Raw genomic sequence first — 22,314 nt, 5'->3', positions numbered from 1 at the left:
TCTGGCACCGCAGAAATTTAGACAATCACATTGCGATGACTTGTTTAATGTTTTATTTATCTCGTTTTTAAGAGATTTGAAAGCAAGCAATCGATAAAAGCCTTTACTGGTAGTAGTTGATGTATCAATTAGATCAGGCCAAGTAGATTTTCAGGGTTTTCAGAATAAAGTTAGAAACTAGTAAGACTTAACTTTAATCCAAACTAAACCAAAGAGAATTTAACATGCCATCCAATAAGTTAATATTGGAACAGTGAAGTTAAAATTGAAGCGCTTAATCCTAAACTTAGGGAGATATTTTGCGGTGGGTTTTAAGAGCCCGAGGCATTAGAATCTATTGATTAGATTCTTTAATTTTATGGCAAAAAAAAGAAAAGATAAACATTTATGGAGATCACAAGCCAGCCATCAGAAAAACTACAGTCAAACTTACCAAAATACAATACCAATCCCGTAACAAACTGAAACCATCTTAACGATAATCCTTAAACTGATCCCTATCATTATCCTGCCATCACTGAATCCCGATTCTCTCTCTCCGCTCTCTCCCCAGATATCCGACTCCCAAAACATCTCACAGCCGAACGGCACACAGCACACACAGCGCAAACAGTTGGAGGTGCTGAAGGCCCGCACCGCCAACGGCGCCATGCAGGTGATCCGCACCCAGACGGTGCAGAAGAGCTCCTCCTCGTGGGCCTCCTCCACATCCACCACCACCACCAGCACCACCACCCACCGCACCAGCAATGGCCACGGTCCACCTCCGCATCCCCTCCCAAATTCCACCCCGCTCATCCACGCCTCATCCGGCGTTGACATTTGCGAGCTGAGCGACGATAGCAGTCTAAGCGGTAGCGATGCTGGCATCGTCCGCCCCGCTTCCTCAGCCACATCCGCATCTGCAGCCCAATCCGCGTCCGCATCCGCATCCGCGCTGAGCCAGGAGCTCATCGACGATCATGTTGATTTTGTTGTGATTAATGGCGAGGCGAGCGACAACGACGACGAAGACAGTAACAGAAACAGAAACAGAGACGAGTATTCGCACAGAGTCGGCCTCAATTTGTTACCCGATACGGCTCCCAGCCAGAAATTGAGCAATCTAATGGTAAGTCGCTTGGGCCAGGCTAAAACGCGGTAGTCCACAATTTTTCCAGCCACTCTGCTGTGCCTTGTCGGCTCATTAGCATGCGCCCATGTTTGCTTTTCCCATCTTGCTTTTGTAGTCGGTTTTCTTTTCGGAGGAGTAGTCTCCTGACCACGGCCATGGCAATGACCGAAAATGGCCAGTTGTTAGTGGCGGCCAATTGTCGTGGCCAAAAAAAAGTTCCTAGCTCTAGGCCTTTGGGAAAATTATTGAAATCTCGTACTAAGCAGAGGACTTACAATTATCTGACGGGCAAACATGAAATAGTCGGTAATAGATTTGCCAGTTAAGTTATTCTTGAACAGCTAATAACTTAATTTATCAAGTGAAGACTGCATAAGTGAGCGATTAAATCTAAAAACAGAAAACTCTCTAATGAATGACTTCATTTTCTTAAAAAAATTACCTCCAATCATTTAAGAGCATGCGACAGCTACCAAAGAAAATGAACAAAGTTCTGCAATTGGTCAAGTGCCATTTATCAAAGTATACTTTACTAGACCATCCAGAGACGACCATTCACTCCCCCACAGTCAGTCTGGCTTGGATACAAGATTGAGTCAGCTTTTGCATCGAAATCGAATGGAAATCGTTAATAATAGACCAGCTCAATTAGGCGATGCCTGCCACTTCAGCTGGACATCTGGGTCATGACCACAATGGAAATTTCTCCGCAGCGCGACTCACTCATTAGGCGAAGTTGTAAAAAGTGTCTAATTATTGGGCAGCTCCAAAAGTGACTGCGAAAGTGTCTGGAGACACGACGAACGCCCACAATCGTCAGTCGGTTCTGGTCATCAATCTTGAAACGAAAATTTCTTTTGGGGAATTCCGCATTCTGAGAACTCATAGGTTGATTTTTGATTTATAAGGGGCTTGGAGGGGATTCTATAAATATATATTTGAAATAGAACCCATATTAGAACGTATTACTTCACAATCAATCATTAAGCTTTTAAAACTAAGCCATTTAGTCCACTACTTACCTTTGATATGGGTTGCAATATGTTACAGGATTTAAATCAATCATAACCATTTATTGAATGCGGAAATTCATTAGCTTTGCTTGCTTTGCACTCGATCACTTGAGAGTGTATTTATAGGCGTCTTAAGTGCTTAGCTTCCTTAAGCAGTTCCTGTCAAACAATGCACCCACTGCCACAGAGTGGCAATTACAAAAACGTCAATAAAGATAACCATACCCGGTACCATACACACCCGCCCTCGAGAGCCCCATAATGCGCTCAGATCAGCTCCACTGAGCTCTTCTTTGTGCCCGATTTTACTTTATTTTTCAATTCGCCATTGATGTTGTTGTTTGCTTGCCATTTACAGAAAAGCAGCTCGAGCATTTCCAGCCAGAGCAGCAACAATTCAAATTTAACAACTGCAGCGGCACAAGCGAGCAACACCCACACCCACAGAAGTGCGGGCAAAATAAGCCTACATGCAATTGTCGGACCAGAATCATCGTCATCATTGTCATCATCATCATCGCCAGCGGCCTGGGCCAAGCAGGCTGACTTATATGGCCAGCCACCGAGTCGCGTGGGTGGTGCCAGTGGTGCTGGTACTGGTACTGGTGTTGCTGGTGGAGCAGATGCTGACGTAGCTGTGACTCCGCCAACGCACCGTCGTGATTTGGAAAGTTTCCGGCATTATAACGATGACGGGAACAGTAACAACGACGACGAAGAGTTGCGGTAAGTTACCGAAAATTTTTAACCATTCCCCCATCAACCCTGATACTACTCGGATCACTTTTCAGGCTCACTGCCCGCCACCAGCGTCGCCAGCAGGTGTCCCAGTCGGTCTACGCCCCACCCCTGCCCTCGCTCGGATCATCGATGCTCCAGCGCTCCCGCTCCATCTCCACGGACGATCTCAGCAACGACTGGGAGCGCGAGGACAAGAGTGAGCAGCCAACGGGGGAGTGGCGCCGGGTCAGCAAACTGCGCCGCTCCTTCCAGTCTCAGGAGCACTACAAGTCCCCGGCAGTTGCCACTCGTCCGCGTCCCTTGGACCTTCCAGGAAATTCAGTAAGCGTCGCCCGTTTGCGGGCAGAACTAGAAAACGGCCGGCGGCTCAACACGGCCATGCGAAACAACCACGTTGATCTGGCAGCCCTCGACACCATTCTGAACTCCCCCACGGCCAAACCGGCAGTGGCAAAACGAAACACCTTCCTCACCGCCGAATCCCTGCAGGAGATTCGGGGAAAGCTGAAGAAGCTCTCCGACGAGAGTCTGTACAAGGAGGACTTCCTGGCCTATCACCAGAAGAAGAAGGAGCCCTCTGTGGAGAAGCTTGCTGCTCCTCAGCTGCCGGCTCCTTCCGCGTTCAGACCTGTCCACAACACCCACAGCTTGGAATCACGCCAACGGCAGAAGGACACCAGTTCCAGTGAGTGGCACTTGCGGCGGAAGTCCTACGGCTTTGAGAAGATGTCGCCACCGGAAGACAAAAGCATTTTCCGCGTAGACGCCTCGACAGATAGCGGCTTGGGCCGGTCCGGCGAGCAACTCGGCAACTGGTCGCCCACGGAGAGGAGTGGAGCATCGGTGCCACAACAGCCCCACAATGGCGGCGGGACGATTATACACTTCGGGAGGGCGGTGAAGCCCGTCCAGATTTCGCCCAGCCCCACCGAAGGGGAGCTCAGCAAGAGGCATTCAATTGCCGTGGAGGAAACATGGCGTGACTTGAGGAAGACATCCCAGGTCCACGTTAACGGAGGAACTGTGACCAGCAGCAGCACCACCACCTCCTCGAGCTTCAACAATCACCTGCAGAGGGGCAGTGCCCAGAAGCGGGTGGAGTTCTGCAAGACGGAGGTTCACTTTGCCGCCGAATCGGGAAGGGTGAACATCGTGGAGACTGACGGCAAGCCGCCGCCGACGCAAAACTTTCGCCGGCGCCGTCGCACTGCCAGCGGTCCGCTCCAGAGTCTGGTGAAATCCGCCAGCACTGTCAGTGGCAGCAACGATAGTGTTACTCACTTTGGCGATGATTCCCAACGACGCAAGACGATTGCCACCAGCACCGTGGCCTACCGCGCCACTCTTATGGATCCACCGGAGGTGGTCAGCCAGCCAGTCGCCACTCAGTCGGCAATAGGGAGCAGCAGCACCATTTCCTCCACCTCCTCCTCGGCCTCCGCCTCTAACTTATCCAGCTCACAGGTAACCGTGACCACAGAGCCACGTTACAGTCTGATGGAGTCCACCTCGCGGAACAGTTACACTTCCACCAGCGGCGTGGACACCACGGACAACGAGACGGACGAGTTGTCCAACATTCGGGGCATCCTGAAAAACAAGCCCGTTAAACCGAAGCCCTATCATCTGGGCGAGAACATCGAGAGCGCCGATGTGCTCTGGAGTGTGCCGGCCATGAAGACGGATCGGGAGAGTCCCTCCGCCAGAGATAGTGGTACGTACTGATTGACGTACTGATATCCTAAATGGCCTTAAATAGTATTTAATAAATACTATTATCATTCCCTGACTAGGTACTACCAGTGTTTCCCCAATCACCACCAAATCGGTGGCCGAGCGGATTCGCATTGTGGAGCAGCGACAACACCAGCAGCAACCATCGCCGGCTGGAAACGGATATTCCACCAAGATCAACGTGAGCCTGGGAGCCTCCGAAGATTGGCAAGATGCAGGTTGGTAGCTTATGAATATTTCAATAATTTGAAGTGTATATTTGGTTAGATAGTTGGAATGCCCGTAGATTGTAGTACCTACCTTGTCTACTGAAATATGTTGTATGATTTAGTCTATCTGGGTCTCAGCCATGGACTCCTCTACTTGACTTGAACTCTGTACTCTCGATTGTATTTTAATGCATGTTGTGAACTCTGGCTGCGCTTCTCTAAACCACATCTAATGCTACATCTAACCCCACTCGCTAAGCTCAACACGATAACCACGCTCTAAAAAAATAAAAACCAAAAAGCCCGAACCATGAATTGTCAACCCCACCAACGACACTTTCCGCACATTTCCCACACAGGCACCCATCTGCATCAGCAACGTCACCGCCATCGTCGTCCCAGCGCTCAGGAGCTTTTGCTGGAGGATCTTCGCCAGCACCAGCGCATCCTGGACGAGGGCCTGAAGTCCACGTCCCTTATAATGCGCACCATGCGCTCGGCCAGCGAATTCGATGAGGCCATGCGGCGCCTGAGCATAGCTTCGATTGAGTCCGCCCTGGTCCAGCCGACGATCGTGGTGCCCACGCCCATGCTGCGCTCGCACAGTTACCAGGAGGAGGGCTCCATCCCCTCCCGCCGCCCCTCGACCATCTCCACCACCTCCATCACCAGCAGCGATCTCTTCGGCAGCGCCTTGTACGACTCCCTGCCCCGTACTCCGCTCGCCCCGCCCATGCTCAAGTTGCTGGGCAACACCCAGATCCCCGTCAGCCAGCAGCTCATCCAGTTGCGAAGGCTCTACGACGCCGCCGAGCAGGATCAGGACCAAGAGGACAGTGCCGACGAAGAGGTGAAGCGGTACTTCCGGGACAACAACAGCGACAGCGGTGGCGGAACCCAGGGCAGCTCTTCTCCAGAACAGCAGCGTCCGGCAGAACTGTTTCAGGGCAGCGAGTATTCAAGCAGCTGGAGCCGGATGAAAGCCAAGCGCACTATTTGGAAGATTGAGACTCAAGATCAGATTCTGCAGCGAGCAGGTAACGCTGTCATCTAATTATTCTAACAGGGTTGAGTTAGAGGAGTTCAGTCAAGGAATCGTTCGACAGGATGTAGTTTTCGGAAAAAGAAAGATTCATATATATTTAAAATAAATGAGTTGGGGGGGGAAAAAGATTCACGTACGAGTTCTTTTTAATTTCCAAATGCTATCTCCTTTCCAGATCTACCCAAATCAAACGTGATGAACATAGCACTCCATGCACCACGCGTGGAAAAGCCCAAGGCCACACCACCCACTCTGCGTATAGGCCAACTGGTGCCGGTGGCCAAGCCCAGGACTCTTTTCATCCAGCCCCAAATTCAGGATCAAAATCCTGCGGATGCTGCCGAAGACTCAAGCAGCGAGACCTTGAAAATAATCAAAGAAGCTCGTGGAGCTCGCAAGCTGCGGGAGCACGAACTCTCCTACTTTGGAGTTCAACAGCAACAGGCGGCGCAAACAAAACTCCCATCCGCCTCCACAAATCCCCGCAGGACTCTTCCCTCACGCAGCAGGACAAGCCATAGTGAGGAGACCAGCACCAATGGTACCACCAAAACCACCACCAAGTGGCAACTGCTCAACGATCGACCCGACTTGCTGAGGCACAGCAGCCCGCAGCACAAGGACATTGAAACGACCAACGACTACGACGAGGATGAAAACGAAAACGAGGAGCACTGTTACGAAAACATTGCCAACGAGCTGACCACCACTTTCCGGGTGAAGTCACCATCCCTGTCGCCAGATCGATCCAGATCAAGATCGCCAGGAAGCTACGAACGGAAGCGCGACCTGCAAAGGGATGCACAGATCCTGAGCGAAATGACTCGAAACGCTGATCAGACTTTGAAGGTGGAACACACCAATAATTATAATGCTTTCAATATCTTAATAAATTCTCTTTTGGGTTTCTTGCCAGGCTCTCTCCGACGAAGCGGCCATCAAGGATCAGCGGCGTCGATCCTGCTCCTTGCAGCGTCGCAACTCCAAACCGCTGGAAACAATCGACGAGAAGGTAAAGGTATACCCTGCCTCCCAGTCTCTTGGCGTGGCCCGAGGCACCTTTGCCTCGGAAGCGCGACGCAATTCCCGTCAGTCGACGCCATCGCCCACAAGGGCTCGCAGCTCATCCCAGTCCTCCATTGAGTGCTGTCCCCGCGATCGTTCGCGCTCCAGCTCTCGCGAATCGATGACCCAAGGTGGTGGCTCCTCCGATGACCAGGTGGCCACCAAACACCGTGCGGAACGGTTGCGACTGCGCACCCCCAAGCGTGAGAAGTCACGCCATGAGCCACGAGAAACCGAACTCCGAATCAAACCACGAAACAGCTCGAGTGCCCACGCTGCAGGATCCTCCTCGCTGGAGTCCAAGCGGAGCTCCCATCACGTCCGGCACAGCAATAGGGAGGTAGAGAAATCTAATGAGACCAAGACCTCCTCCGGCACTCGCCTGGTGAGATCCTCGCGTGTCGCCGAGGAGAGTCGCTCCAGGCCAAGTGGGCTGCGGGATCGGGAGCGGGAACGTGACCGGGAGCGCTCGCGGGGAAGCGAGAAACATCGGGAGGAGCTCTCTCGCTCTAGAGGTAAGTCTACTGAGGGATCGGGCTCTGGAAAAAAGAAACGTATTTAAAAGATGATCCTGTTAATATGGTCACGTCTCTTACAGAACTACTTGTTTTGGGCTTGCTTATAATGGGTGCCACTCAGCCCCAGAGGCTGAATAAGCGTATTAGGTTTGCGAGATGATTTTAAAATGAGGACAGTCAGTTACTCTACTAAACTGCACTTTTTTTAAGCAGAAATTAGGAACATCTGCTCAGGCACACTAAAGTTTAAATACAAAATCAAAACAAAAATAAATAAACATATTTTGAGGCACTTAATCATTAAATCACACATTTTTGTAAAACACCTAACAGTTTAGTTTATTCGAATTTAATAATTTAAATATTTTTAACTTGAGAGAAAAGTAAAAAAAACTGTGAACAAAATATAGTAGTTTTTCATAGACATTAAAAGCCTAAAATAAAGGCTTTAAAATCAGTGATTAAACAAAATATTGATGAACTAAATATCCACATTTTCACACCCACACCTACACACAGTTTAGTCTAAAACAAATAACTTAAGTAGAAATTTATTCTGTGGAATTCTATTCATCGCTAATCCTTTAGAAAAATTCTATTAAAAATTTCCCATTTTACCTCCACAGATCACTCCAGTCGCTCTAGGCACAGTGAACACACGACTTCGGGCACCCGCGAGAGCAGCCGTCCAAGTAAGACGCGATCGAGTCGCAGCAGCCATGACTCAGCGACACCACACAAAAAGTCCACAACAACCACAACGAGCACATCAAGCGCTAAAAAATCATCGAAAACCACAGCACACCATACAGCAACCACCACTTCGGCATCAGCACCACCGACATCGCACAACGAACTGACGTACGTATACGTAACGAATTTAGCCAATACACAAACCGACGACCAGGAGGCCGCGAAAAACGTAACCGAAAGGGGCCAAAAGGAGGTTACTGAACCCGAGGCCGAAATCGAGGCTGATTATGCCAGTATCGAGGAGATGGAGGGGATTCCTCTGGAAACTCCCCAGCCTCCACCGCGTACCAAGCGCAAGAGATCCCTCATCCCCGTGCCCGTTGGCCAGCCACCCAGCTATGAGTACCGCACCAAGCTGGAGATGATTCCGCCCAGCTACTCCAACCAGTCTACGCTGAAGTGCCGCAGTGTGGGCCGCCGGAAGCCATCCCTGAAGGCCACCCAGTCGACCACCTCGAGCTTCGCCTTTATGCCCTACTTGCCGGCCAAGCGCAACTCGAGTGTCAGCCATGTGTACGACAACTACCTGCTGTATGCCACCAGCGAGAGTCCGGCCAAGTTGGACAAGCTGCTGCGCCCGTACCAAAACAATCTGAGCAACGATCATGCCCAGCTCTTTGGCGGCGGTGCGGCGGCGGGGGCGGTGGCAAGAAGAACGGGCGGTCGGCTGGGAGGCTGGCCGAGGCGCCTCAAGATGCGGCAGGTTCGCAGCAGCGTATCCACCCACCAGCCCTTCGGCATCTGCACATGTTCATAGTCAGCGCTGGAATCGCTCAGCTCGAGATCGAATTTAAAGCACCCCCAAGAAACCAAAAATCAGCAAAAACACACATGTACTTGCACCGGCAAGGATCTCGTCACAAAGTCACACCCAAAATAATCCCAAATGCACGATTGAGTTCTATATCCCACTGCCGTCTAATCCCACCCACTGTGTTCCCTACTAATACTAAACCAAGCAAAACAAAACAAACCATTACTGACGTGCAAGAGATGTTTATTTCGTGTATTATTATTTATTTTGGAGCGCACACAAAACTCAAAACTCGGCCAAAGCACTCAAGCACAAAAAGGGCCTGTCTGGTTCTGTTTTTACATTTCACAGCGTAAGAGTTTTCAAAATTTTGATTTCTTTCCTAACACCCAGTATTGCATGTTTGGTTTTATCTGGAAGAGTGTAATCTCTCCAACTATGATTTAAGCGTTTTATTAATTTCCCACAAAGTAGCCTTGAAATCAAACTTTTATCCAAAACTCCAACTAATATGGTTTTTACGTTTCAATAACAACTAAACTTTGGTCTGAGCTTGCATGTTTGTTGGCAATTAACAAACTCACTCTATTTAATCTCTAACTAAACCGAAACTCGCTCCACTCTATCAGTAGAATCAACTCTAAAACTGACTATGAACATGTTGCTGGAAACCAGAAAAAGATCAACCGAATTCATCAATGAAATTGGAATTAATCAAAAAACGAAGCACAACTCCAATCCAAACGACATCAATGACATTATGCCTTGCTCTATTCTATATTTCTTTAGCAACTGGATCTCCGTAGTTGAAGTAGAAATTTGGAAACGATAAAATAGTAGAAAATATATTAAAAATATTTTAGCTCGCCATTCACCACAAAACACTAATTTGTAACCCTTTCTCAATTTCTGCAGACACGGTAAAAGCACACTGAATGGACACCATCATAACGGAAGCGGAAGTGGCAAGCACCACGGATCGGGACATGGCCACCGGGAGCAGCCGCACCATGTGCACAGCCTGACAACGACTACAATTGCAGCCAGTAGGCATCAACGCGATCGCCATGGCAAGGATAGAAAATAATGATGGCAACTCCGACGAAGCAACGAACTACTAAAACATTAAATAATAATTTTATTGATATACTTATGCAATTAGCCACTAACACATGAACGACCATCCCCCTGATTCGATAAGACTTTAATGGTAATTTTTGAAATTTTCGGGCACTGTGAGAAAAATTTCAAAATAATTACCCAAAGTTGGCAAGGGTAAATTAACTGATTGTCTAATGTTCGACCCCAAATAAGAATGTGACTTTGAGAATGTTCCAGTTCCAGTTCCTGTTCGCATTTCCCTCACATTTTTCACACGCTCACCCCAACGCTTTGGCATTGCACTCGAAATTCAAGTATTAAAAATTATGCCAGCAAATCCCCAAAATGAAAACTAAAAACTAAACACTAAAAATAACAAATGATACTCATATATATTTTTCGATAGCATTTAGTATACGACAAGAAAAAGTGAATAAAAATTAAATTACATTTATATTTTTCATAAATTTCTCTGTGTTTCATTATGGCCTTTCTTAGTATTGTTTCAATTACAAGAACCTACTTTCATCCAAAAAAAAAAAAATGGGGTATTGAGGCGAGATTAAAAATTATTTTTTCGCATTACTATGTAGCTCGTTGGAAAGCTTTTTCGCAGCTTTTCAGCCAAGTATTTCTTCACACACTAGTACGTTAATTTTTTATCACTAAACTCATACCAACAAACGCGATTGCGGCGGGGTTCTGAAGAGTCTCTCGTACCAAATAATCCTATATGAGCGAGCCGGCTCTCAGTTGTTGTCCAACCGCCGTCACGTCAAATTAAAAATTGTCCTCTTGCTGCGCGGTAAGTAGAGCAGTAATCTAAAATCCAGCACAAGTGCCATGGCCATAAAAATAGAACTATTTTATCAAATTGAAATTTTTGAGTGCATACTGGATACCTTTAAAAATCACACATTATTTTAAAAAAGTGCGAAGTAATATTCGTAGAGTGTGTAATAATTATTGGCAATGGGTTATGACACACGAATGAGTCACCGATCTGATAAGTGAAGCGATTACACTTGGCCAGATGGCTTCCCTATCAAACAATACAAAAAACAACCGAATCAAACAAATCAAAATTTATAGGCCTTGCTAATGCATTAGATCGCAGTTTCACATTTTCTAATCAATTTCAGGGAGTAATGGCTTTAAACATTAATATTTAATGGTACGCCTCTATTGAAAAGAAGTAAAAAAATCCTTTTATTTCCATTACATTTATATTACACTACCTATGAAATTATATTACACTAATTAATCAATATATTTTTATATGTAAATAAAAAAAATGCAAAGTTTTTGCCTGATTTTATCTTATCGGTTTCCAAATTTTTGTTTATCTTGTCTTCGTCTCGGCAACATCAGCAAAAACCACAACAAACACATCAGTAGGCTGACCACATTTGGCTTAAACAAAAGCAGAATGCGCTATCATTTGCTGATAAGAAAAATATATACATACATATAAATGTTGATTAGAAATGAAACTTTCCTTGGTGTCCCCGTTAGTCTGCACAAAACTTTACTTGACTTTTGAAATCGTTTCGAGCAGGTTGTGTTTCTGACCACGTAAAAGTTAGTTGAATTTCTTTGTTAAGAGAATTTTATTAAACTGAAACTATATTCTATTTTACAGATATTACAACAATTTAAGCACGATGTCTCTCTTAACTGGCAGTGCCAATGCGGTGAAGTACACCCTATTTGGATTTAATTTGATCTTTTTGGTAAGTTTTAGAATTGGTCTTTTGCGCGAATGAGTCATTCAGCCATAGGTCAACTAAAGCGATAAATTGGAAAGAAAGATTAGATAGTAAAAACTGATCAGGGGAATCACTTAGCAGACTCATAATTATATTTTCCTAAATTTATCTAGAAAATTTTACTAGACGTATTTGTTATTAGTCAAATACCAATATTATTTTCAATAATATTTTGAAAAGTTAAATGAAAAATTCCTCGATTCCTCGTTTATTCCTCGATCGATTTTAATGTTATGCTATGTTATTAATTAACTTTAAGCCAATATGCCCGTTGAATTATATTATTATCTTATCAAATATTAAATTGTGCCTGTAATACCAAATAAACAAATTTAGTTTAATGGATTAGTATTGGGTATATATTCCCAAAATAACTTTATCTTATAGATAGCAAAGGAAATTCTTTCTTAAAATATTTCGAGGAAGCTCGAATTTTTAACTTGGATGATAATAAATGATTTATTTCCAGATCACGGGTATTATTCTGATAGCTGTTGGAGCCGGAGTTGGAGCGGTTTATACTGGATATGAGCTCTTCTTGGCCGGAAAGTTCTTCTCGATCCCCACGTTCCTGATCGTGATTGGTTCATTTATCATCGTGATCTCATTCTTCGGATGCTGGGGAGCCGTCAAGGAGAACTATTGCCTGGTGCTGAGCTTCTCGATCATGCTGGCCATCATCTTTATCCTGGAGCTCGCTGCCGGCATCAGCGGCTACGTTCTGCGTAATGACGCCTCCGAACTGATCGGAAAATCGCTCAAAGCTTCAATGGCAGAGTACAATAACGAGACCCAAAACCCGACCACGGCCCTTTGGGACGATGTTCAGCGAAGTTTCGACTGCTGCGGCGTTACCAACTTCATGGACTGGAAAGAAAGGTTCCCTTCAGGAGAACTGCCCATTTCTTGCTGCACCCCCATAGTAGGACAGGTTGGCACCCTTACGTGCACCAATACTGTGCAAAGTACGGATAACCTCCACTCCGACGGCTGTCTTGGAGGCTTCTCCAACTACATTGCCGCGCACGCGGTCAGCTTGGGGGCTGCTGGCGTGGTCATAGCTATTCTACAGGTAACTTTTACCAAAAAATAACACTACCAATGCTTAACTTTATATCCAATTTCTATCTTGCAGTTCTTTGGCGTCATTTTCGCATGCTACATAGCTCGGGAGATCAAAATCCGAAACGGCATCACTGGATTCATCTAGAACTCAATTGTAAGAGTTTCGTGACAGGAGCCCAGTGCTGATCTATACATTTAAGGCTTGACTAGAACCATAGTGTTACTTCTGTCTATTACTCTGCTTATATTGCTTTGTATAAATAAAATATTGGTAAATTCAGTTAGAGAGACTTAAGAATTTACCTTTCAAAAATTAAAGACAAAATACTTTTTATTTTGTGCCTTTTTTCTGGCTTATCTTTATTATTGCGTTACTGTTGGCTGAATTCCACAAAGCCAATCTTATCGAATGAGCTTTCGAAGTCAATAAAATTCAGTGCATTATTCTGCACTTGTAAATCTGTCTCACCATGTACACAAATAAGTAAAAAATCATAGTATTTGTATACAAAAAAAAACAAAAGTTCATCGATTATAAAGATTTCATTTATTTTATGAATGCGTCTTACTATAACACCAAAATAATTCTAGCAAAGATTTATATCCTTAATATTTGATTCGGTTGAACAATATTCGAATAATTTCCATTTGTTAAATATATTTAATATTTTTACAATCTTTGAAATCTGAAAGCTTTGAAATTGAATAGTTCTATAACGTAAAAGTACGCCATCGCTACATTTGTTCATATTGCTTCCAAAAAGAAACCAAACAACTAGAATACTCACAAGTGAACACACCTGTGTTTACTCGTGAATAATTCAAACTATTCGGAAGTGCAGCCCGATTAAAAAATCGATAAACCATAAAAGTTGACTCACTGAAAAATGAATTCAAATCGATAATATACTCGATTTGAGCCCGCGACCTTGTGGAGTGAACTTGAAAAGCAATGCATATATGTAAATGTAATTGCGGGGAAGACATAGAAGTAAATTAGTAGTTGGTATTAGTTTTAGCCCCATTAACGCTATTCCAGCAGAATCGAAAAGTTCCAATATTCGATTTCAGTAATTCAATTCATTGCAAAATACTCACTTAATAAAAACAAGGAAAACATTATCTTATCTTATATTTGTCAAACTGGAAGAATATGAACAATTGCTGCCTGATAAGCGTCTCTTGGAAAGTTTTCCCGCTATTGGAAGTCACAGAGAGAAAAATATGAGAAACTAATTTTAGAAAATGACAAAAAAAATCAATCATACGCACAGTGTTTCACATACGTAATAGAAGCTTAAAAAAATCACTCATACGCACTGTTGTCCTGAAATATAAATAAACATTTCATCAGGAATTGATAAAAAGTGTCCATAATTCAATTTATATTATATTTATTTTTTTATATTATTAAATAAAAAACTCTGAGGTACTGAATTGGCAAAGGCTTTTGAAGCAGAATGAGAACTTGTTTGGGAATAATATACCCCAAAAAATCAAATATTTCTTCATGTGTAGTAATGAGTGGGCGGAACGGGGGGTGGTACGGCCAGACAACACCTGCCGGAGCGTGGGAGAGCGGCCGACCCGTCACCGGAGGAGAGACCTGTTCGCTGATTGCGTTCAGAGCTCCGCCACACAGGTCCCCGCTCAGTTCACGGGTAACTAGCAAAAGTTAAAGTACGTTACTGCTCGTGTGCGGTCGGTGGCCTATTAAAGTCACTAATATACTATATTCATATCGGAAAGTGACTGTTACTTAAACATTTACGTATTTCAGCTTAATACCAGCGAGAATTCGAAATTTCACAATGGCGAATCGGGAATTGCAGCTCAATTCTGGAATGCGGTGCGCCAAATATATGCTCATTATTGTGAGCTTTATGTTTGCGGTGAGTTGATCCTTCAGGGCATTACAAACTCCGTGATTCACAGTCCGCCATCTTGAGTCATTTTTCATTTTTTCTGCGTGTTTCATTTTTATCAAATAGACCGTATTTCTTATCAGCATTGGTATTGTGTGGGTGTGGGTTTTGTTTTTGGTTTTTTTGTGAATCATTTTGCGTTTACGTATATCGCTGATAGGAAATCATATGAGAGCAAAGAGAATAATATTTAAGAATATTAAGTAAAGAGAAACGGGTCAAGAACAAAGTCAGGTTTCCTTTTTTCGGCGGGCTTTGTTTGAATAAGATTAAAAACACTTGAGATAATTATATCACCATTATTGTGATCTAAGATATACCTTTTAACTCATTGAGTCGAATACTTAGTTTAATTGGCCCATCTAAAAGCTTTTATTTTAGATCGATATATTTGGAATCTTTATTTCTCCTCAGTTTCAGTCAATCTATAAAATGTACTCCATTTTGATAAGATAGTGGCTCCCAAAATATGTATATGTTGGATTCTGATAATGGAAAAATTCATTACAGTCAATATGCATTTGCGGAAACAAAATCTGTGCTACTTTAGACTTCAAATTGACTAATGACTATAACAAAACAACTAAAAAATCGAAGGGGATGTTTGTTGTTGGTCAACAACAGCTAACTATTTCGTCATACACTCAGAAAAAATATAGAATCAAGTCAACAATTAATTATTCAAAAACCATACTTTGTATTCCTTTTTCTATCGACATATTTATATTTGATTTTTGCAATACAAATTATATTATAATTTTAAGTAATCATTTCACATCTTAATTTTTTTCCATTTTAAGGCAAGATATTGCTCGTTGCACAATATCATATAACATGAAAGGGGGTATTAGTTGGCAAATACTATAATATATAGGGATTATATAGGGATTATATATATATACTATATATATAGGGATATAGGGATTGTCCTATAATATAGGACAAATCATCGCTTCAAATCTGCTCACATATTCACACTCGAAAAGCTGAGCTGTTGTGACATGAAATGGTTTCTCCCTCCTCCCTTAGCTGACCGCCATTCTACTCATCATGGTGGGAACTACGATTCAGACGATCTTTGGAGACTTTAGCCTCTTCATCGATGGACACTTTTCGTCGCCCCCGGCCCTGCTCATTGCCATTGGCTTCATTCTTATTGCTGTGGCCACTCTGGGCGCCTATGGAGCCGTTAAGGAGAGTGTGATGGTGATCAACCTGGTAAGGATAATAAACATTAATTTTTGGAAATAAAATTGATGTCATTTTCCATTTCAGTATGGTGTTTGCCTGTTCCTGGTCTTCATCCTGGAGGTGTCCGCAGCTATTGCCGCCTTCGTGATGCAGTCCCAGGTGAAGGGAATGCTGATCCGCACCATGTACCAAGCCATGTCCGAATACAACAACGATCCTTATGTGAAAGCTGGTGTGGATTTAATGCAGTCTGAAGTAGGTTTATTTAAATAACTATTTGGATTTAGCTAATCAATGGAGATTTTACAGCTTAAGTGCTGCGGCGTTTACCAGCCCGAAGACTGGAAGGACTACTATCCACCAAACAAGAACCTCACCCTGCCTGCCGACGACGTAGTTGTCCCCAACTCCTGCTGCGGCGAGGCGCCCAAATATGAGATCGACGCCACTGAGGCTATCTGTCTGCAGCCCTCCATCTCTGGCTGCTTCAACAAGATGGACTTCATTATATCACAGAGCTCCATGCTGATTGCCACGGGAGCCACCACAGTGGCCTTCGTCCAGCTTCTGGGCGTTCTTTGTGCCTTCATGCTGGCCAAGACTCTCCGCCGCAACAAGTCCATCCGAGAGGCCCGTCGCTGGCAACTGCAGCAGAGTCTCGGCGTGCTCATCTCCGGTGGAAAGATGGCCCCGCCCCAGAACTCGGCAGTCACCGGATACCAGCAGTTGGGCAACGGCGAACAGGGCAGCCAGGAGCCCTACACCTACACACCCCAGAGTCCCAGCGTGAACTAGACCCTCTGCGGCATATTTATTCATACCAGTATATACATAAATCTAAAGCACATCCAAAGAGATCAGTTTGTAATTTAAAAATTTTAATTTGTTAACGAAACGAAAAAATAATAAAGCTTCGGTCCTAGGACTGTTTGCGCAATTCCTTGGCAAACTTTTTAAGTAATCGAAGCTGCTCCACGACACTTGCGCTGGCAGTTCCGCCGATCACGTCGTACTGCGACACGTTATTGGCATAGTCCGCCACACTGGCGATGTCTGATCCGAAGGCGGGGCATATCACCTGGAGCTCTCCCAGTGGCACCTCGGTGATACCCACTCCACGCTCCTCCGCCAGCGAAACCACTTTGCCAATGAAATGATGGGCCTGGCGGAAGGGAATGCCCTTCTTAACAAGATAGTAGGCCTGAAACATACAACAAAAATAATCATGAGAAAGGTTTATATTGCGAGATTGGAATAAATGATTTCAGTTTAAAACAACAATAATAATTTTGCGCCAAGATATAGCCTTCGCAGGGGGTCATATTGGCCTTACACTTTCCACATTTTAAAAGGGATAGTCCAGAAAATGTGACGAAAAATCTAAAAAATATTTTGTTTCTAGATTTTGATGCAGATTGACGGAGAATATATCCACAAATCGTTTAAGGTACTCCGCTCAAGAATCGGATGGAAATTGGATAGCCAAGATATGGCTATCGCAGGTTGTCATATTCGCCTCCCCATGCAATTTCTGAATTTTTAAGGGGATAGCCCAGAAAATGGGACGAAAAATCTAAAAAATATTTCGTTTCTAGATTTTGATGCAGACTGATAAAGAACTGATGTACAAATCGTTTAAGGCATTCCGCTTAAGAATCGGATGGAAATTGGCCAAGATATAGCCTTCGAAGGGAGTCACATTGTGCTCCCTATGCACTTTCCGCATTTTAAAGGGGATAGCCCAGAAAATGTGACGAAAAATTTAAAAAATATTTTGTTTCCAGATTTTGATGCAGATTGACGGAGAATCTATCCACAAATCGTTTAAGGTACTCCGCTCAAGAATCGGATGGAAATTGGCCAAGAAATGGCTATGGCAGGTTGTCATATTGGCCTCCCCATGCAATTTCTGAATTTTGAAGGGGATAGCCCAGAAAATGTGACGAAAAATGTAAAAAATATTTTGTTTCTGGATTCTGATGCAGATTGACGGAGAATCTATCCACAAATCGCTTTAGGTACTCCGCTCAAGAATCGGATGGAAATTGGCCAAGATATGGCTATGGCAGGTTGTCATATTGGCCTCCCCATGCAATTTCTGAATTTTGAAGGGGATAGCCCAGAAAATGTGACGAAAAATCTAAAAAATATTTTGTTTCTAGATTTTGATGCAGATTGACGGAGAATCTATCCACAAATCGTTTAAGGTACTCCGCTCAAGAATCGGATGGAAATTGGCCAAGATATGGCTATGGCAGGTTGTCATATTGGCCTCCCCATGCAATTTCTGAATTTTGAAGGGGATAACCCAGAAAATGTGACGAAAAATTTAAAAAATATTTTGTTTCCAGATTTTGATGCAGATTGACGGAGAATCTATCCACAAATCGTTTAAGGTACTCCGCTCAAGAATCGGATGGAAATTGGCCAAGAAATGGCTATGGCAGGTTGTCATATTGGCCTCCCCATGCAATTTCTGAATTTTGAAGGGGATAGCCCAGAAAATGTGACGAAAAATGTAAAAAATATTTTGTTTCTGGATTCTGATGCAGATTGACGGAGAATCTATCCACAAATCGCTTTAGGTACTCCGCTCAAGAATCGGATGGAAATTGGCCAAGATATGGCTATCGCAGGTTGTCATATTCGCCTCCCCATGCAATTTCTGAATTTTGAAGGGGATAGCCCAGAAAATGTGACGAAAAATTTAAAAAATATTTTGTTTCCAGATTTTGATGCAGATTGACGGAGAATCTATCCACAAATCGTTTAAGATACTCCGCTCAAGAATCGGATGGAAATTGGCCAAGATATGGCTATGGCAGGTTGTCATATTGGCCTCCCCATGCAATTTCTGAATTTTGAAGGGGATAGCCCAGAAAATGTGACGAAAAATGTAAAAAATATTTTGTTTCTGGATTCTGATGCAGATTGACGGAGAATCTATCCACAAATCGCTTTAGGTACTCCGCTCAAGAATCGGATGGAAATTGGCCAAGATATGGCTATGGCAGGTTGTCATATTGGCCTCCCCATGCAATTTCTGAATTTTGAAGGGGATAGCCCAGAAAATGTGACGAAAAATCTAAAAAATATTTTGTTTCTAGATTTTGATGCAGATTGACGGAGAATCTATTCACAAATCGTTTAAGGTACTTCGCTCAAGAATCGGATGGAAATTGGCCAAGATATAGCCTTCGCAGGGACCGATATTGACCAACCATTCATTTTGCAGGGCACCCCCCAGAAAATTTTGCAAAAAATATTGAAAAATATTTTAGATCCAATCTTGATAAAGAATGTAGATACTTTGTAGGGTCGGGTATGCCTCTTTCCATGCGTTGACCAACATTATAATACCCTTTGAAGCTGGTTATATACCGAGTAGTTCATCAACTCACCCAATCCGTGGCCAACATATCCGTACTAAGCGCCGACTCCATCGCATCCCGCTGTACTTGCATCGTCTGCAGTACTCCATCTGTCACTTCAAGGACCTGGGACAGCTTGTCAAAGGACTGGAAGCAATACTCCTTGTCGAACTGAAGATCCTTGTTGTAGGTGGACGGAGTGCCCTTGATAGTCATCATTATTCCCGTTAAATTTGAAGTGATCACTCCAGATATACCTCGAATAAGTTCCAAGCTGTCGGGATTCCGTTTCTGTGGCATCAGGCTGCTGCCACTGGAGAAGCTATCGTCCAGTCGAATGAAGTTAAACTCCTTAGTGCTGTAGATAATGAGATCTTCGGCTAAACGGGAGAGGTGAAGGCTCACCAAGGAGCAGCAGTAAATGAAGTCCACTGGGAAAGATAGATAAATATTTTAATATATAGTGATTGAAATACAAAAATTAATATATATTCTTTAGTGTACATAACAATCCAACTCAACTAATAACTCTTATCAGTCTCCTAACCATATAATCTTTACCAAGTCATCTTCTGATAAGAAATCAATAGAACTCGATTGGCAGTATAGACGACTTTGAAATGACTTGAGTGGTCGATCCTTTGTCGTTTAATTGGATGTATACTCACCCACAAAATCCCGATCTCCTACCGCATGCATGCTGTTGGGCGTTACTCCCGAAAAGCCCAGACGTTCCGCCAGCCATAGGCGATCAATTCCCAGGGGGTTCCCTGCCAGGGCTCCGCTTCCGAGGGGCAGAACATTGGCTCTTTCCCGGAGCTCGATCAAGCGCTTGGCATCTTCACGCAGGGCAAAGGCATGGGAGAGCAGCCAGTGGGAGAACTGGACTGTCTGGGCGCGTTGCAGATGCGTGTAACCGGGCATAAGGACGCCCAGATTCTCCTCCGCCTGCCGGGTGGCCGTTTCAATCACACGGCTTACACGTCCCAGGGTTTCACGAATGGCCTTGCGCATCCAAAGTTTCATGTCAGTAACCACCTGATCGTTGCGACTGCGTCCAGTGTGCAGACGCTGGCCCAGCTCGCCAGTGATCTCCACCAGCAGCCGTTCATTGACCGTGTGCACGTCCTCGTCGCCGGGCTGGAACTTCACACCTCCCTCAACCCAATCGAAGCGGAGCAGCTCCAGACTCTTTACTAACTTGTCCGCTTCGGCGGCATCCAGATGTCCGGCTCTATGTAGTGCCTCGGCATAGGCCTTACTGGCGTCCAGGTCGTCCGCGTAGAGCCTGGAATCGTAGGGCAGGCTATTGTTCAGGGCCTGGAGAGCTTGATGGGGCTTCTGGCTAAAGCGTCCACCCCACAACTGATAGCAGCTCTTGGGAATGGCCGGTTGCTGGGTCTGCTGGGACATGATCGGTCCTTTTCACGTAAATGTTTGAAGACTACTGAGCTAGCTTCCCTGGCGCAAGCTCTTGAAAACATTTATTGTACTCTTCTCGTTTATATAATCGTGTTATCTTTAAAAATAATGTGTTGCTCTGTTTTTTACGAATTGTAAATGATTAGGGAAAGTCAAAGCGCTCTGCGAACAGTGGTTTTAAAACTTAAACTTTTAATTTTTAAATTACAATGCACACTAACAGCAATAACTTTCAATTATATCTTGTGATGGAAATTATTGATAGCCATTTTAATTCATAAATTTCACCTTTAATTTGTAAATTTAAACTATTATCACCCACTGTGAGTTGCTCCCTCATAAATAATTTTAGCTCGCTGTTATTAAATTTTTATTTTTAATTGACTGTAGCTAAAAAAAAAACAAACAAACCTACGCCAAGGCGTAGAGATATAGACGCTTATCAACCGAGATTAAAGTCACCGTGTCGTGAGTAGCCTCTGACGCTTGTTGCCGCATACATTTAAGGCAGTTTGGATGTGATGGGCGCGACGTTGACAATTCAGTTAGGAGAGGTCTTCCAGAAATAACTTGTTTAATTCGCAACAGAGCCGGTGCAGTGGCAGGCCCATGACGCAGTAAAAATCGCCATCAATTCGTTGGATGAGGGCGCCTCCAGGTCCCTGGACACCATAGGCTCCAGCTTTGTCACTGCCAGGAATAAATTTGTTATAATCTTTAGGATCAACATATGATTCTACATGACTTACAGGGGATCCTTTGAATCTACGTAGTTCTTGATTTGTTCTGGTAACAGCTCACCAAAGTAAACGTCCGCCGTATCCGTGAATTTGCGAACTCCTTTAGCATGTTTCAGTATCACTCCGCTGAATACGCGGTTTGATTTTCCAGATAAACTATAAAATAGACAGTGTTTAAGTTTTGAAACTATAAAACAATCAAGAAAGTACTTTTCAAGCATCCTGATGGCGTCGGCGGGGTCCTTGGGCTTGCCGTAGATTTCCTTTCCCAAGGTGACCATTGTATCGGCCGCAATTACCACCAGATTCTTGTTGTCCCCGGCGGCGCTTAACCTGTCGAAGACTTCCTCTGCTTTTCCGAGGGCTGTGGCTTCTATATAGTCCGAGAATTCCTTATAGTCGTCCGGGTTCAAGTCCTCTTCGAACGTAGAGGGGCACAGCTCGGCATTTAAGCCCTTCAACGATAACCATCTACGTAAATATTCAGGATTTGTAAGTTTCTGGTGCTACATACCAGCATGGTGACCAGCTCCTGCCTCCTCGGTGAGCCGCTGGCCAGGACGATGCGGTAGTTGCCCAACAAATGCTTGATTGGCGCCAACATAATTAATTCCTTTATTTACAAACAAAACGTGCGAATTACGAAAACAGGTGTTCTGCGCTTGGTATTTCAGGAATGCGACGCACGGTCACTCTGGCGCACTGTCAGCCGTTCACGGGCATTCCAAGGGATCCGAAAACGGTCACTCGGCTGGCAGCAGCTGGTCGGTTACAAGAACAAAAA

At 44.3% G+C, this 22,314-nt stretch overlaps 5 protein-coding genes across 17 annotated transcripts in view; 3 read left to right on the top strand and 2 right to left on the bottom strand.

Annotated features, from left to right (window-relative positions):
• Nucleotides 1–10,514, top strand: part of LOC6498360 (serine-rich adhesin for platelets) — a 33,988-nt gene extending 23,474 nt beyond the window's left edge. For 3 of the 12 annotated variants that reach the window (XM_044716368.1, XM_044716367.1, XM_044716369.1), the window contains exons 3-10: nucleotides 554–1,111; nucleotides 2,486–2,853; nucleotides 2,919–4,582; nucleotides 4,662–4,820; nucleotides 5,171–5,848; nucleotides 6,032–6,705; nucleotides 6,773–7,436; nucleotides 8,066–9,298. In XM_044716368.1, coding sequence (XP_044572303.1) covers nucleotides 554–1,111; nucleotides 2,486–2,853; nucleotides 2,919–4,582; nucleotides 4,662–4,820; nucleotides 5,171–5,848; nucleotides 6,032–6,705; nucleotides 6,773–7,436; nucleotides 8,066–8,949 — 5,649 coding nt within the window. In that variant the 3' untranslated portion in view covers nucleotides 8,950–9,298. Of the gene's footprint in view, nucleotides 1–553; nucleotides 1,112–2,485; nucleotides 2,854–2,918; nucleotides 4,583–4,661; nucleotides 4,821–5,170; nucleotides 5,849–6,031; nucleotides 6,706–6,772; nucleotides 7,437–7,519; nucleotides 7,587–8,065; nucleotides 9,299–9,861 lie in introns of those variants that run through there. The other 9 variants (XM_032455063.2, XM_032455064.2, XM_032455060.2 and 6 more) reach the window with 9 other exon arrangements.
• Nucleotides 10,515–10,797: 283 nt separating this feature from the next.
• On the top strand, nucleotides 10,798–13,199 carry LOC6498361 (CD63 antigen). 2 transcript variants are annotated; one of them, XM_014906606.3, is made up of 4 exons: nucleotides 10,798–10,852; nucleotides 11,690–11,780; nucleotides 12,286–12,888; nucleotides 12,952–13,199. In XM_014906606.3, the coding sequence occupies exons 2-4, from the start codon at nucleotides 11,712–11,714 to the stop codon at nucleotides 13,024–13,026; spliced, it is 747 nt and encodes a 248-aa protein (XP_014762092.1). In that variant the 5' UTR covers nucleotides 10,798–10,852; nucleotides 11,690–11,711; the 3' UTR covers nucleotides 13,027–13,199. The 2 variants fall into 2 exon arrangements, with proteins under 2 accessions (XP_014762092.1, XP_001962622.1); XM_001962586.4 differs by lacking the exon at nucleotides 10,798–10,852 and adding an exon at nucleotides 11,483–11,628.
• Nucleotides 13,200–14,415: 1,216 nt separating this feature from the next.
• Nucleotides 14,416–16,934, top strand: LOC6498362 (tetraspanin-6). The gene is made up of 5 exons (XM_001962587.4): nucleotides 14,416–14,561; nucleotides 14,662–14,773; nucleotides 15,836–16,024; nucleotides 16,082–16,252; nucleotides 16,307–16,934. Exons 2-5 carry the CDS (start codon nucleotides 14,693–14,695, stop codon nucleotides 16,790–16,792), a joined length of 927 nt encoding a protein of 308 aa, XP_001962623.3. The 5' UTR covers nucleotides 14,416–14,561; nucleotides 14,662–14,692; the 3' UTR covers nucleotides 16,793–16,934.
• Nucleotides 16,859–20,919, bottom strand: LOC6497174 (argininosuccinate lyase). The gene is made up of 3 exons (XM_001962588.4): nucleotides 20,037–20,919; nucleotides 19,399–19,799; nucleotides 16,859–17,198 (listed from the first exon to the last, which is right to left on the bottom strand). Exons 1-3 carry the CDS (start codon nucleotides 20,779–20,781, stop codon nucleotides 16,917–16,919), a joined length of 1,428 nt encoding a protein of 475 aa, XP_001962624.1. The 5' UTR covers nucleotides 20,782–20,919; the 3' UTR covers nucleotides 16,859–16,916.
• A 224-nt stretch (nucleotides 20,920–21,143) lies between these two features.
• LOC6497173 (dTTP/UTP pyrophosphatase) lies at nucleotides 21,144–22,191 on the bottom strand. The gene is made up of 4 exons (XM_001962589.4): nucleotides 22,045–22,191; nucleotides 21,741–21,985; nucleotides 21,540–21,686; nucleotides 21,144–21,480 (listed from the first exon to the last, which is right to left on the bottom strand). Exons 1-4 carry the CDS (start codon nucleotides 22,132–22,134, stop codon nucleotides 21,336–21,338), a joined length of 627 nt encoding a protein of 208 aa, XP_001962625.1. The 5' UTR covers nucleotides 22,135–22,191; the 3' UTR covers nucleotides 21,144–21,335.
• Between the last annotated feature and the right edge of the window lie 123 nt (nucleotides 22,192–22,314).

Source organism: Drosophila ananassae, chromosome 3R, assembly GCF_017639315.1.
Source record: "Drosophila ananassae strain 14024-0371.13 chromosome 3R, ASM1763931v2, whole genome shotgun sequence".
Lineage (NCBI taxonomy): Eukaryota > Metazoa > Arthropoda > Insecta > Diptera > Drosophilidae > Drosophila > Drosophila ananassae.
The sequence above is the reverse complement of the archived record's forward strand: the minus strand, read 5'-3'. Positions and strand labels throughout refer to the sequence as shown.

Coding starts and splice junctions, on each gene's coding strand:
- LOC6498361 (XM_014906606.3), top strand. CDS start 11,712: ATGTCTCTCTTAACTGGCAGTGCCAATGCGGTGAAGTACACCCTATTT. Junction 11,781..12,285: donor GATTTAATTTGATCTTTTTG/GTAAGTTTTAGA, acceptor ATTTATTTCCAG/ATCACGGGTATTATTCTGAT. Junction 12,889..12,951: donor TGGTCATAGCTATTCTACAG/GTAACTTTTACC, acceptor TCTATCTTGCAG/TTCTTTGGCGTCATTTTCGC.
- LOC6498362 (XM_001962587.4), top strand. CDS start 14,693: ATGGCGAATCGGGAATTGCAGCTCAATTCTGGAATGCGGTGCGCCAAA. Junction 14,774..15,835: donor TTGTGAGCTTTATGTTTGCG/GTGAGTTGATCC, acceptor CTCCTCCCTTAG/CTGACCGCCATTCTACTCAT. Junction 16,253..16,306: donor TGGATTTAATGCAGTCTGAA/GTAGGTTTATTT, acceptor GAGATTTTACAG/CTTAAGTGCTGCGGCGTTTA.
- LOC6497174 (XM_001962588.4), bottom strand. CDS start 20,781: ATGTCCCAGCAGACCCAGCAACCGGCCATTCCCAAGAGCTGCTATCAG. Junction 19,800..20,036: donor AGGAGATCGGGATTTTGTGG/GTGAGTATACAT, acceptor TATCTTTCCCAG/TGGACTTCATTTACTGCTGC. Junction 17,199..19,398: donor ATATGTTGGCCACGGATTGG/GTGAGTTGATGA, acceptor TGTATGTTTCAG/GCCTACTATCTTGTTAAGAA.
- LOC6497173 (XM_001962589.4), bottom strand. CDS start 22,134: ATGTTGGCGCCAATCAAGCATTTGTTGGGCAACTACCGCATCGTCCTG. Junction 21,986..22,044: donor AGGAGCTGGTCACCATGCTG/GTATGTAGCACC, acceptor TTATCGTTGAAG/GGCTTAAATGCCGAGCTGTG. Junction 21,687..21,740: donor GCCATCAGGATGCTTGAAAA/GTACTTTCTTGA, acceptor TCTATTTTATAG/TTTATCTGGAAAATCAAACC.